The following is a 15,596-nucleotide window of genomic DNA, read 5'->3' on the forward strand; positions in this document are numbered from 1 at the left end:
TTTTGATCTAAAAAAACAAACAATAAAAACAATCGGCTTCTAACTTTTGATTAGTGAATCAATTCAGTGACCGAATATGCAAGTTCTTAAAATTTCAGGTGAATCAGATAAAAATTGACAATTTTATGCGATGCTGACCTTTGACCTTTTGACCAAATTATTAATTTGCCTTCTCCATATTCTCACAATAAGCTTTGTTGAAAATTTGATAATGGATAAAATGTGATATACAAGCTCAAAAATAGCTCAAAAAAGTTACAGCCCGCGCCCGGAAAGACGTACAGAAAGGCACAGACACACAGAAAGGCACAGACACACAGAAAGGCATGAATAGACAGAAAGGCACAGACACACAGAAAGGCACAGACACACAAAGGCACAGACACACAAAGGCACAGACACACAAAGGCACAGACACAGAAAGGCACAGACACACAGAAAGGCACAGACACACAAAGGCACAGACACACAAAGGCACAGACACAGAAAGGCACAGACACACAGAAAGGCACAGACACACAGAAAGGCACAGACACACAGAAAGGCACAGACACACAGAAAGGCACAGACACACAGAAAGGCACAGCCACAGAAAGGCACAGACACACAAAGGCACAGACACACAAAGGCACAGACACACAGAAAGGCACAGACACACAGAAAGGCACAGACACACAGAAAGGCACAGACACACAGAAAGGCACAGACACAGAAAGGCACAGACACACAGAAAGGCACATACAGACACAGACAGAAAGGCACATACAGACACAGACAGAAAGGCACATACAGGCACAGACAGAAAGGCACATACAGACACAGACAGAAAGGCACATACAGACACAGACAGAAAGGCACATACAGACACAGACAGAAAGGCACATACAGACACAGACAGAAAGGCACATACAGAAAGGCACATACAGGCACAGACAGAAAGGCACATACAGACACAGACAGAAAGGCACATACAGACACAGACAGAAAGGCACATACAGACACAGACACAAAGGCACACATACAGACACAAAGGTGTACGCACACACAGACACAGACAGAAATGCACGCAGACAGAGACAGAACGAAAGGCACACATAGAGAGACAGATAGACAGCCAGACAGGCACACAGACAGACAGACAGGCACATAGACAGAGACAGACAGACAGGCACACAGACAGACAGACAGGCAGGCACACAGACAGACAGACAGGCAGGCACACAGACAGACAGACAGGCAGGCACACAGACAGACAGACAGACACACACACACACACACACACACACACACACACACACACACACACACACACACACAAAACCCCGTCCCCTGCGCACCCTGTGCCTTTGACATAGAAGTGTGTAGATTAACCCGCCCATCCATGACGATTTATTGCTAGTTCATGTAAAAACACTCTTGTCATCTCATCTCCAGATGTCCTCATCCGATGTGATACAAGTACAAACTCGTATAACGCGTGATCAAAAAAAACTTAAATAAAAAGCTCAATTCGACCTCCAATCCTTAAATAAATCAAACTCACGTCCAGAGCAGATGTAGAGAGCAATATGTGTGTTGACTGGGCAACGTCAGCCGCGTGAAGCCTGTTATGGTAGGCCACGTCAAGATGGTAATGATCCTCCAAAGTCACCAAATAGGTGATGAACGCATCGGTTGGAATCTGGAACGTCTTCAAGAGGTCTCGCTCCTTCAGGAGGTGGATACAAGAATCCAGTTACAGTGCAGATAAGACAGAAGAAATAACAACCACTTTCTCATTGCTGATGTTTGTCAAAACAAAAGTTTCCTCAACAAGAAAGGCAGCAGCACCTGGAAAATGGCGTACATGACGACGGTGAGTGGGTGATTTTTTGACAGTTCGTTCACTTTGAATATCTGCAAGCCCCAAATGTTGATGCTTTCCAACTCCTGCAAACATATGCCATGATGCGCTGAGGTTAATCTGAGCGAGAGAAAAGGAAGGCACCGGTAAGTCGAGTACAAGTCCTGAACGGACATCACGCACGTCACGTACCTTTGCAAGCGCGTCTTCGTGCTTTGTGTGGACGCCAAGAAGTGGAATGGTCGAATGCTCGACATCAACGTCATGTTGCAGTTTCCGCAAGCCGCTAATCTGGCCCATGGGTTGCCTTGGTTTCCTTTCCTTTTCCTTCCCCGTTGGAGATGGCAGTTCCAACTCCTGCTGTTTGTCTGTGGCACACGTCACAATAACATGACAACTTCCGCCAACTGAGGAACGCAAAATCATGGAGATTTGATTTTGCAGGAGACAAAATGTCTGCACATAAAACTGTTAGTTACTGCTTTGATGTTAAACTGTGTAAGCAACAGTTTTTCTATCAACACATTTCAATTAAGTTGACAAGCTGGCTTGGTGGTCATGTCCTGACCCTTGGCCTATGAGCTGTGTTTTTAAAAAATATATTACCAAGAAATTCTAATTACAACTACCACTTTGTTGTATTGCCAGCAGGGTGGCACTGCTTTGACGGCATTTTTGACATCATTCCTCCTTCCCAGGAACTGAGTGTGGAAAGGAAGGGCCATTGCGGAGAAGGAGCATGCCACGATTTCAGAAATCACAACATGCTCTCCTGTCCACAATCACCTGTGGATGCAAAATACAACACGGTACGTTGGGCAAGAACGGGCCTTTCCCATTGGCACCATCGTTATCTGTGGGAAAAAAACAAATGCGATATGTAAATCTAGCGTAGCTAACGCAAATAGTTTCAAATCGGAATGTGAACTTTTTCCATGATTATGAAGCCTGCTGTTGGCCTGATAGTTGAGGTTGCTGCCTTGATATCTTAGGGTCCTGAGTTCAAGCCCCTGTAAGCCGGAGTGGTGACCCATCCAGTATTGTGTCCAATAGCCAAGAAACTGCTTCGGCAGCCCTATACATCGTCACGGTGCAAAAAGGAATGGTCGTCATCATCTTCAACATCATGATTATGATGATGGACGAATAGGTTTGACAAACACTAAATGACTAAATTAAGTGTGCATGACTTCAATGGAGAAAAAATTCAAACGGCAACTAGAACTGTTGTAGAAGGTGTCATCCTGCCCTCCCTTGGCCGAGCCATCCTTGGATATTCCGCATACATTCTTGTTACCTTTCCTCCCTTCCCTCACTCCAAATTGCTTTTTTTTCCTCACCTACCCAATCTCCTCTCTCTCATTTTTCTTTTTCTTAAAGTGCACTCCCTCCTGTGCACATAATAGGTAGGCCCCCATTAGGCAAAGTGTCAACCATATTTTTATATGGCAAATCTCTTTCCTAATATATTAACAGGCTTCTCTCTTTTCTTCCCATCACATGAACACTCGTCCGCTCTAAGAAATAACTAGAGCTTCCAGGGAAGCAGAACTCAACTGAACTGACTGGACAACTTTAAAGTAGGCCAGTTGTCTGTACTACATTTGACTTAAATAAAAAGCCAACAACCTTGTGTAATAATTTTATGGTCCTTGTATCCTTGTGTGGTAAGAGTCTCACACACAAAGTTTGATCAAAATCCATAAATATTTGTGGACGTTAAAGTCTTAACGTCGTTTCGGAGCTGAAAACAATATGGCGGCCTATGGCGGCCATTTTGTGACGGATCGGGTTGGAATGCAATAGCAACCTACCTTGTGTGGTAAGGGTTAAACATTCTAAGTTTGATCAAAATCTGTTAATATTTGTGGACGCTAGAGTGTTAACGTCGTTTTCATGACCAAAAACAAAATGGTCGCCCAAGTCCGCCATTTTTCAACGGATCGGGCTGAAATGTAATACCAACCTGGTCCTTGGGGTAAGGATGCTGCATGTTAAGTTTGATCAGAATCGGTTGATATTTGTGGACGCTGGAGTGCTAACGTCGAAAAGTTAACGGACGACAGACGACGACGACAGACGACGGACGCCGGAGGGTTCAGTACGTGATGAACTCAACTGGACGGTAATCCAGTTGAGTTAAAAAGCAGTCTCTTGCCACTTTTATCAAACACTTTTCAAGTTGGCCTATTTAGAATTCCCAAATCATATTTTACCATACACATGTCGTCCATTGTCTTCTATTGTCCTTGTAATTCATGTAAAACTCATTGTCAAGGCATTGCATCGCAAAGTACATTTACGTCTCGGAAAATGGTTGTCTTGCACGTGTCTTGCACGTATGTAGCAGCTGCACTCTGAGCTCGAGATCAATGTGGAAAATAACCTCAAAAGCCTAATCCATCAGTGCAGTATTGCGGCCGCGTAGTCACAAAGACAGACAAAATTCGGCCATTTTCACCCTCTCTGGCCAATCACCATCGTTTCTAGGTGGCCCCCATACTGAAGGCACATCCTTCAGTGTAATGGTAAACAAAAAATGGAAAGCGAAAGGTAAACCTTTTGAAAATTGAAAACCTTTTGAAACCTTTTGAAATGCGAAAGGTAAACATCTTTCGAACAAAACCATCCCGAATTAAAAGATTCAGGTATTCATTTAGGTCGGTTATCAGTATACTGCACTAAAGACAGACATCAAAGCAATTTGGATGGCTTCTTCAATTTCGAGCAAAAAGAATGAAACAATTATTCATGTGCAGTAAAAATAACCATCCATAATAAAAGCCTCGTGCTATTCACGTCACAGTGGGATTCCTTTGAGCGGATTGACACAAAGAACCAGGCAAGAAGGCTCTTTCCCTCGGCCTTTAATAACACCCTGCAGCTTGTGCCTCGTGGAGACCAAATTCAACAGCATGGCTCCTCGGGGCGCAGGTGTTAATTAGCAGCTAAATAACAGAGGAGGATGAGTGCTGGAGGGAGGTTGCGATTCAAAGGGAGAGGGAAGGTGGAATTGAAGAGGTAAGGAAGGTAGGAAAAAAAAATGGGAATAAAGGTCAGGTCGGTCTTTTGGGACTGCCATTGGTAACATGTAACCCAGTGCTACCCCAGCTAACACAACACCGTTGGGCCAACGGTGTTGTGTTAGCTGGGACCTGCCACATGGTCGGGTCGTTGGAGACTACACTGACGCCCCTCACTGGCTTTGCTGGTGGAGAGGGTGACTGACACCCAGCCAGGACTAAAAACAGCAACTGACAAAGTGCAAAGTGCTCTTCGGTGTGGTTGATTTTGTGTATTAATTATGTTGAAAAAAGTTGTTGGTCCTAATTCTATGGTTATTAATGTGAAAAAACAGCATTCTTGACTTCAATACCCCAACCCTAACCCCTATAAAAAAAAAAACTCACTCACACAATATCCCTAACTTATTGTGAGCAGTGGATATAAAAAAAAGGTAAAACGTTTATTTTTCTTTTCTATGAACCATTTCGACATCGTTCCTCCTTCACAGGGACAAAGTGTGCAGACAAAGGGACTTCAAGCTGTTCGTGTTCAGGAGACTAATGCCAAGTCGAGGCCACCATTGGCAGGCCAATGAGATCACACTCTTAGCAATTTGGGAGCACTGCAGGCTAACCTGTTGGGATACCTATTTCTGATCCAGCACGGAACTGTTAACAGTTTGAGCGCCGAAGTCTCATCTTCGAGGAAAAACAAACATTTAATTTTTCTCGTCTCAGTCGCTAGCGAAACATTTTATTTGACTGCAAACTTTTCTACCCCCGCTAATTCACCCCAGATCCACTTTGTTTGAAATTCCAACTTCTTTCCTGGAAGTCCTGGCAGTGTCCATATGTTTTATACTTCTCCCAACCCCCCTTCCCATGCCTCCCCCCCCCCCCAAAGCCCTCTCCCTCCCACAGATCTCTCGATGACCCTGCTCTCAAATGTTGTGTTTGTGTCCTTCCCCCTCTCTCCCCATCAGGTCTACCGCTCCCCCCCCCCCCCCCCCCATGTTATATGTGTCGGTTTGTCTTTCTGTGTGATTAATGTTTGCTCTTTCACGAGGCTCGATCTTGTATACAAAAAAAAAACAAAAAAAAAAACGCAGGTTTCGTCAGCCACAGTCACACTGCCACAGTCACACTGCTTTAAAATTGCTATCGTTTCGTTATGTTGCCAAAGAATGCTTTGCATCATTGCATTGGAGGACGGTACAGAGAGCGAACATTAACCAAAAAAACAAGAAAACAATTGACAATCTTGATCAAAGCTCGGGTCAATAGGAAGAAAAGTGACGATTTTTCAGATGAAAAATGGTGATTTTGGAAGGTTGACCTTGAGTTGACCTTTGACCTTTTGACGTCAAAAATATTTAGCTTCCCTATTTAGTGACTCAATGTGCAAATGCTGTTCAATTTTCAAGTCAATCGGATGAAAATTGTGGATTTTGAAAACTTGGCCTATGTTGACCTTTTGGCCTATGTTGACCTCAAAAATGGCTGGTGGTTGAATTCAGTGACCATATATGCAAATCTTCTTAGAATTTCAAGTCAATCGGATGAAAATTGATTTTAGAAATTTGGCCTATGTTGACCTTTTGGCCTATGTTCACCTAAAATATAATTGGTGGTTGAATTCAGTGACCAGATATGCAAGTCCTCTTCAAATTTCCAGTCAATCAGATGAAAATTGAGGATTTTAGAAATTCGGCCTATGTTGACCTTTTGGCCTATGTTCACCTAAAATATAATTTGTGGTTGAATTCAGTGACCAGATATGCAAGTCCTCTTCAAATTTCCAGTCAATCAGATGAAAATTGAGGATTTTAGAAATTCGGCAAAGTTGGTGACCTTTGGCCTATGTTGAACTTTTAACCTTTTGACCCCAAAAACAATAGGCTTCTCAATTGGGACGACCTTTACAGCTTGGTGAAGCTTCGTGACGATCGGTTTGGAATTGTGACCTGTAGGCCGGTGACAAACAAACAGACAGACAAACAAGAAAACGTCATGCATAGCACGATACTTGCAAAATACGCCGTCCCCCAAAAGTTTACCATTGATACAGCAAATTGTCCATTTCATGAAGATTTAAATTAACAATCTTGATCAAAGCTCGGGTCAACAGGATGAAAAGTGACGATTTTTCAGATGAAAAATGATGATTTTGGAAGGTTGACCTTGAGTTGACCTTTGACCTTTTGACCTCAAAAATAGTTAGTTTCCCTATTTAGTGACTCAATGTGCACGTCCTTTTCAAATTTCAAGTCAATTGGATGAAATTTGAGGATTTTAGAAATTTGGCCTATGTTGACCATTTGGCCTATGTTGACCTCAAGAATAGTTGGTGGTTGAATTCAGTGACCAGATGTGCAAGTCCTCTCCAAATTTCAAGTCAATTGGATGAAAATTGAGGATTTTAGAAATTTGGCCTATGTTGACCATTTGGCCAATGTTGACTTCAAAAATGCTTGGTGGTTGAATTCAGTGACCAGATATGCAAGTGGTCTTCAAATTTCAAGTCAATCGGATGAAAATTGAGGATTTTAGAAATTTAGCAATGTTGGTGACCTTTGGCCTATGTTGACCTTTTGACCTATTGACCCCAAAAACAATAGGCTTCTGGCATTTGACCAACTCTACCACTTGGTGAAGTTTGGTGAAGATCGGTTGAAAATTGTGACCTGTAGGCCGGTGACAAACTAACAGAGTCACAAACACAACCGACCAATATACTTGAAAAATCTTCGATTTTGCAAGTAAAAATGCACCCATACATTCATTCATTCATTCGTTCAGCGAAACAGAATTGTGACAGTAATTGGACAACACTGGAACATCATTCACATCACGGATATAGAGAAAAAGGAGACGTGCAATGTTTACAGCCCGCACAGCACAATCAACATCATTAAAGCTCCCCCACCAAAAGAAGCTCTCAGATCCATCCAAGGTGTGAAAGCTCTTCCTGTCTGTCGCTCCCAATATTTAATTAAGTCAAACGGTGGGTAGAGCTGAAGGGGGGTTTGATGAACCAGCTTTGCCTTTGTGGCAGTGCCCACCATGCTCTCGCACAGGAGGACCGGCCAGGCACACCCTTGCAATTTGCATTCGATCCACATGTTGCTGGCGATCTGTCACGGGAGAATCAAGAGCGTGCGACTGGTTTTACAAGATTGATAATCTGATGGAGAATGTACATGGATTTCAAATTCACTTTCGCTAATACACAACTACTGGTGCCAGGAGGAATCCATATCGAGTGACTCGTCAAGTCTGAGTGAAACGCACTCCTGGTTAGCAAAGGAAATGCACAACAGGCCAGCGGAGCAGACAAAGTGTCTGTAATTTAGCAAAAAAAGATGGACAATTCCGGCCCACCTCCAAATTCAAAATCTTCAGCAGGATTACTTTCCACATTCAATCTTGCTTTCAATACCAGATGGTTAAACATAGCTCTCAGAAAATTTTGCAATCATCGACTTGTCTCCATTTGCAACAGCATGGACTGGATTACACCTGCATAATGCAATCTCTGGGGTGGGTTATATGATGCAAAGCAAGGCCGTTACATTTTGTGCTAGGGACAAGCAGTACGGTGATTTTAGGAGCAGAAGCCCATGGATAAAAATACCACGGCATTAAAAACAAGTAAAAAGGAAGCCTTTTATTTTTACACAGGTTGAAAGAGCTCAAAATCGAATGATATATATGTATGTATGTATGTATAGACTGCATTCAGAAAGTATTCAGACCCCTTCACTTTTTTCACATTTTGTTATGTTGCGGCCTTATGCTGAAATCGTTTAAATTCATTTTTCCCTCATCAATCTACACTCAATACCCCATAATGACAAAGAGAAAACAGGATTTTAGAAAGTTTTGCAAATTTATTAAAAAGAAAAAAAACTGAAATATCACATTGACATAAGTATTCATACCCTTTGTTATGACAAAGAGTCCACCTGTGGTAAATTAAATTGATTGGACACGATTTGGAAAGGCACACACCTGTCTATATAAGGTCTCACAGCTGACAATGCATATCAGAGCAAAAACCAAGCCATGAGGTCGAAGGAACTGCCTGCAGAGCTCAGAGACAGGATTGTGTCGAGGCACAGATCTGGGGAAGCCTACAAAAATATCTCTCCTGCATTGAAGGTTCCCAAGAGCACAGTGGCCTCCATAATTCTTAAATGGAAGAAGTTTGGAACAACCAGGACTCTTCCTAGAGCTGGCCGCCCGGCCAAACTGAGCAATCGGGGGAGAAGGGCCTTGGTAAGAGAGGTGACCAAGAACCCGATGGTCACTCTGGCTGAGCTCAAGAGATCCTGTGTGGAGATGGGAGAAACTTCCAGAAGGACAACCATCACTGCAACACTCCACCGATCTGGGCTTTATGGCAGAGTGGCCAGACGGAAGCCTCTCCTCAGTGAAAGACACATGAAAGCCCGCTTGGAGTTTGCAAAAAAGCACCTAAAGGACTCTCAGACTGTGAGAAACAAGATTCTGTGGACTCTCAGACCAGTGATATGGGAGAAATCATTGCGGATTTACCCCTTTGAGTGGACCAGTGATATGGGAGAAATCATTGCGGATTTACCCCTTTGAGTGAACTGGTGAGATGGGAGAAATCATTGCGGATTTACCCCTTTGAGTGAACTGGTGAGATGGGAGAAATCATTGCGGATTTAACCCTTTGAGTGCACCAGTGATATGGGAGAAATCATTGCGGATTTACCCCTTTGAGTGAACTGGTGAGATGGGAGAAATCATTGCAGATTTACCACTTTGAGTGAACTGGTGAGATGGGAGAAATCATTGCAGATTTACCACTTTGAGTGGACCAGTGATATGGGAGAAATAATTGCGGATTTACCCCTTTGAGTGGACCAGTGATATGGGAGAAATCATTGCAGATTTACCACTTTGAGTGGACCAGTGATATGGGAGAAATCATTGCAGATTTACCACTTTGAGTGGACCAGTGATATGGGAGAAATCATTGCAGATTTACCACTTTGAGTGGACCAGTGATATGGGAGAAATCATTGCGGATTTACCCCTTTGAGTGGACCAGTGATATGGGAGAAATCATTGCAGATTTACCACTTTGAGTGGACCAGTGATATGGGAGAAATCATTGCAGATTTACCCCTTTGAGTGAACTGGTGAGATGGGAGAAATCATTGCAGATTTACCACTTTGAGTGGACCAGTGATATGGGAGAAATCATTGCAGATTTACCACTTTGAGTGGACCAGTGATACGGGAGAAATCATTGCAGATTTACCACTTTGAGTGGACCAGTGATATGGGAGAAATCATTGCAGATTTACCACTTTGAGTGGACCAGTGATATGGGAGAAATCATTGCGGATTTAACCCTTTGAGTGGACCAGTGATACGGGAGAAATCATTGCAGATTTACCACTTTGAGTGGACCAGTGATATGGGAGAAATCATTGCAGATTTACCCCTTTGAGTGGACCAGTGATACGGGAGAAATCATTGCAGATTTACCACTTTGAGTGGACCAGTGATATGGGAGAAATCATTGCGGATTTAACCCTTTGAGTGGACCAGTGATACGGGAGAAATCATTGCAGATTTACCACTTTGAGTGGACCAGTGATATGGGAGAAATCATTGCAGATTTACCACTTTGAGTGGACCAGTGATATGGGAGAAATCATTGCGGATTTAACCCTTTGAGTGCACCAGTGATATGGGAGAAATCATTGCGGATTTACCCCTTTGAGTGAACATGTGATACGGGAGAAATCATTGCAGATTTACCCCTTTGAGTGGACCAGTGATACGGGAGAAATCATTGCAGATTTACCACTTTGAGTGGACCAGTGATATGGGAGAAATCATTGCGGATTTAACCCTTTGAGTGCACCAGTGATATGGGAGAAATCATTGCGGATTTACCCCTTTGAGTGAACATGTGATATGGGAGAAATCATTGCAGATTTACCCCTTTGAGTGGACCAGTGATATGGGAGAAATAATTGCGGATTTAATCCTTTGAGTGAACATGTGATATGGGAGAAATAGTTGCCGATTTACCCCTTTGAGTGAACATGTGATATGGGAGAAATCATTGCAGATTTACCCCTTTGAGTGCACCAGTGATATGGGAGAAATCATTGCGGATTTACCACTTTGAGTGGACATTAGATATGGGAGAAACCATTGCGGATTTACCCCTTTGAGTGGACCTGTGATACGGGAGAAATCATTGCGGATTTACCCCTTTGAGTGGACCAGTGATATGGGAGAAACCATTGCGGATTTACCCCTTTGAGTGAACATGTGATATGGGAGAAATCATTGCAGATTTACCCCTTTGAGTGGACATTAGATATGGGAGAAATCATTGCAGATTTACCACTTTGAGTGGACCAGTGATATGGGAGAAATCATTGCGGATTTACCCCTTTGAGTGGACCAGTGATATGGGAGAAATCATTGCAGATTTACCCCTTTGAGTGAACATGTGATATGGGAGAAATCATTGCAGATTTACCCCTTTGAGTGGACCAGTGATATGGGAGAAACCATTGCGGATTTACCCCTTTGAGTGAACATGTGATATGGGAGAAATCATTGCAGATTTACCCCTTTGAGTGGACCAGTGATATGGGAGAAATAATTGCGGATTTACCCCTTTGAGTGAACATGTGATATGGGAGAAATCATTGCAGATTTACCCCTTTGAGTGGACCAGTGATATGGGAGAAATCATTGCGGATTTACCCCTTTGAGTGGACCAGTGATATGGGAGAAATAATTGCAGATTTACCCCTTTGAGTGAACATGTGATATGGGAGAAATCATTGCAGATTTACCCCTTTGAGTGGACCAGTGATATGGGAGAAATAATTGCGGATTTACTCCTTTGAGTGAACATGTGATATGGGAGAAATAATTGCAGATTTACCCCTTTGAGTGAACATGTGATATGGGAGAAATCATTGAAGATTTACCCCTTTGAGTGGACCAGTGATATGGGAGAAATCATTGCGGATTTACCACTTTCAGTGGACATTAGATATGGGAGAAACCATTGCGGATTTACCCCTTTGAGTGGACCGGTGATACGGGAGAAATCATTGCGGATTTACCCCTTTGAGTGGACCAGTGATATGGGAGAAACCATTGCGGATTTACCCCTTTGAGTGAACATGTGATATGGGAGAAATCATTGCAGATTTACCCCTTTGAGTGGACATTAGATATGGGAGAAATCATTGCAGATTTACCCCTTTGAGTGGACCAGTGATATGGGAGAAATCATTGCGGATTTACCACTTTGAGTGGACATTAGATATGGGAGAAATCATTGCAGATTTACCACTTTGAGTGGACCAGTGATATGGGAGAAATCATTGCGGATTTACCCCTTTGAGTGGACCAGTGATATGGGAGAAATCATTGCAGATTTACCCCTTTGAGTGAACATGTGATATGGGAGAAATCATTGCAGATTTACCACTTTGAGTGGACCAGTGATATGGGAGAAATCATTGCAGATTTACCCCTTTGAGTGGACATTAGATATGGGAGAAATCATTGCAGATTTACCACTTTGAGTGGACCAGTGATATGGGAGAAATCATTGCGGATTTACCCCTTTGAGTGGACCAGTGATATGGGAGAAATCATTGCAGATTTACCCCTTTGAGTGAACATGTGATATGGGAGAAATCATTGCAGATTTACCCCTTTGAGTGGACCAGTGATATGGGAGAAACCATTGCGGATTTACCCCTTTGAGTGGACCAGTGATATGGGAGAAATCATTGCAGATTTACCCCTTTGAGTGGACCAGTGATACGGGAGAAATCATTGCAGATTTACCACTTTGAGTGGACCAGTGATATGGGAGAAATCATTGCAGATTTACCCCTTTGAGTGGACCAGTGATACGGGAGAAATCATTGCAGATTTACCACTTTAAGTGGACCAGTGATATGGGAGAAATCATTGTGGATTTACCCCTTTGAGTGAACATGTGATATGGGAGAAATCATTGCAGATTTACCCCTTTGAGTGGACCAGTGATATGGGAGAAATAATTGCGGATTTACCCCTTTGAGTGAACATGTGATATGGGAGAAATCATTGCAGATTTACCCCTTTGAGTGGACCAGGGATATGGGAGAAACCATTGCGGATTTACCACTTTGAGTGGACATTAGATATGGGAGAAACCATTGCGGATTTACCCCTTTGAGTGAACATGTGATATGGGAGAAATCATTGTAAATTTACCCCTTTGAGTGGACCAGTGATACGGGAGAAATCATTGCGGATTTACCCCTTTGAGTGGACCAGTGATATGGGAGAAACCATTGCGGATTTACCCCTTTGAGTGAACATGTGATATGGGAGAAATCATTGCAGATTTACCCCTTTGAGTGAACTGGTGAGATGGGAGAAATCATTGCGGATTTACCCCTTTGAGTGAACATGTGATATGGGAGAAATCATTGCAGATTTACCCCTTTGAGTGGACCAGTGATATGGGAGAAATCATTGCGGATTTACCCCTTTGAGTGAACCGGTGAGATGGTAGAAATCATTGCGGATTTATCCCTTTGAGTGGACCAGTGATATGGGAGAAATCATTGCGGATTTACCCCTTTGAGTGAACATGTGATATGGGAGATATCATTGTAAAATTACCCCTTTGAGTGGACCAGTGATACGGGAGAAATCATTGCGGATTTACCCCTTTGAGTGGACATTAGATATGGGAGAAACCATTGCGGATTTACCCCTTTGAGTGAACATGTGATACGGGAGAAACCATTGCGGATTTACCCCTTTGAGTGAACAATGAACATGTGATATGGGAGAAATCATTGTAAATTTACCAACGTTTCCTTGACACACCCAGGGCCGGAGGCTCGAGTTCAACCATTTAAACGTGACGCTGTTCAAAATTACCCACCGCAGCTCACCGAAATAATCGAGGCAATGGGATTTATGCCAGAGCAGGTTTTTAACGCTGAAGACACGGGATTATTTGGGAAGAGGATGCCATCCCGTACTTTCCCGTCCAAGGAGGAAAGATCTGCTCTGTGTTTCAAGGTGGCGAACGAACATCTTGCTCTTTTATGTGGCAATGCAGCAGGTGGCTTCGTTGTGCTCCCGATGATCCAACAGCAATCGCAATTTCTTCAACCACATCTTTGTGACCTCCACCTCCAGCAGCATCATCCCAAGCTAAGTCTTGTGTTTTCTATTTAGAGCAGAGTACAGTACGATTACGTAGTATGTTTACCCTCCCTCTCCTCGCTGAATCACCTCATTGTTTTGGAATCAATTTAAAAGGTAAATGTTTTGTGTTTTTGTTTATTTTATCCTGTATTTTTTATTTACATGTTTATTTCAATGTTAACATGCTTCACATTTATTTTAAACTTTATTAGCCCGTCCCCCGCGCAGAGGTCTTAACTTACTTACCATTTGAGTTTTGTCATCAAATTTTCAAAAAAGCTTTATTATGATAATATTGAGAAGGCAAAATAATAATTTGGTCAAAAGGTCAAAAGGACAGCATCACAAAATCATCCATTTTCATCTGATTGACCTGAAATTAAAAAAAATTGCATATTGGGGCAATTGTTTCATCTATCAAAGGCTAAAAGCCGATTTTTTTTTTTTTCAATCAAAAGGTCATAGGTCAAGATTGCATAAAATTGACAATATTCATCCGAATGACTTGAAATTTGAAGAATTCGTATATTGGGTCACTGAATTGGTTCACCAATCAAAAGCAAGAAGCTGGTTATTTTTATTTTTTTTAGATCAAAAGGTGAAAAGGCAAGGTTGCATAAAATCATTAATATTCATCCGAATGACGTGAAATTTTAAGAATTTGCATATTGGGTCACCAAATTGTTCACTAATCAAAAGCAAGTAGCAGATTGTTTTTTTTGTTTTTTTCGATCAAAAGGTCAAGGGTCAATGTTGCATAAAATTGTCAATTTTTATCCAATTGACCTGAAATTTTAAAAATTTGCATTTTCGGTCACAGAATTGGTTTACTAATCAAAAGCTGGAAGCAAATTATCTTTTTTGGATCAAAGCTCAATGGTCAAGGCTGCATAAAATCGCCATTTTTCATTTTATTATATATATACATACATACATACATACATATGTAATATATATATATATATATATATGTATATATACATATATATATATATATATATATATATATATATATATATATATATATATATACTCTTCCCATCATCGTGCAGACAAGTGCTGACCCATGTGCCTTCACGGTCATCGTCGTTAGCGACGGACAGCCAAAGAAGAAGAAGATATATATCTTTTTTTTTTCTTTCTTTTTTTTTACAGTTTTCGTCATGTTTAGCATACAGAAGAAGACGACGTCTGAGTACAAACAGGTGAAGACGGGCTTTGCATTTTTCAGATCCTTTCTAGTTTCAATGGTGATGTGTTTATGTTTAGCTGCTGCCAACCTTCCTCTATGTTTTCTCAAAACCCAGGAACTGAACCCCCCCCCCCCCCCCCCCCTTTTCACATTGGCCCTTGGTTTCCACTATCGCACAGAGTTTTCCAGGAACATAACCCCCACAATATTTTGGGTTTACTACGTACATTTCTTAACAGCAAAGAAAGACAAATTATTTTCGAGAGCGATCGAGGCAGTGATCTGTTGTTGACACATCACCGTTCAGTGTTTTTGTCTGATT

At 42.1% G+C, this 15,596-nt stretch overlaps 1 protein-coding gene across 3 annotated transcripts in view; it reads right to left on the reverse strand.

The window, feature by feature from the left end:
* LOC137428366 (3',5'-cyclic-AMP phosphodiesterase 4C) overlaps nt 1-15,596 on the reverse strand; it is a 465,981-nt gene that overhangs the window by 16,839 nt on the left and 433,546 nt on the right. For all 3 annotated transcript variants that reach the window (XM_078777044.1, XM_078777045.1, XM_078777050.1), the window contains exons 9-11: nt 2,036-2,211; nt 1,831-1,929; nt 1,544-1,708 (exon numbers count right to left, since the gene is read on the reverse strand). In XM_078777044.1, the coding sequence (XP_078633170.1) occupies nt 1,544-1,708; nt 1,831-1,929; nt 2,036-2,211 (440 nt within the window). The remainder of the gene's footprint in view (nt 1-1,543; nt 1,709-1,830; nt 1,930-2,035; nt 2,212-15,596) is intronic.

This window comes from Myxine glutinosa, chromosome 1, assembly GCF_964187855.1.
Source record: "Myxine glutinosa chromosome 1, kmMyxGlut1.1, whole genome shotgun sequence".
NCBI lineage: Eukaryota > Metazoa > Chordata > Myxini > Myxiniformes > Myxinidae > Myxine > Myxine glutinosa.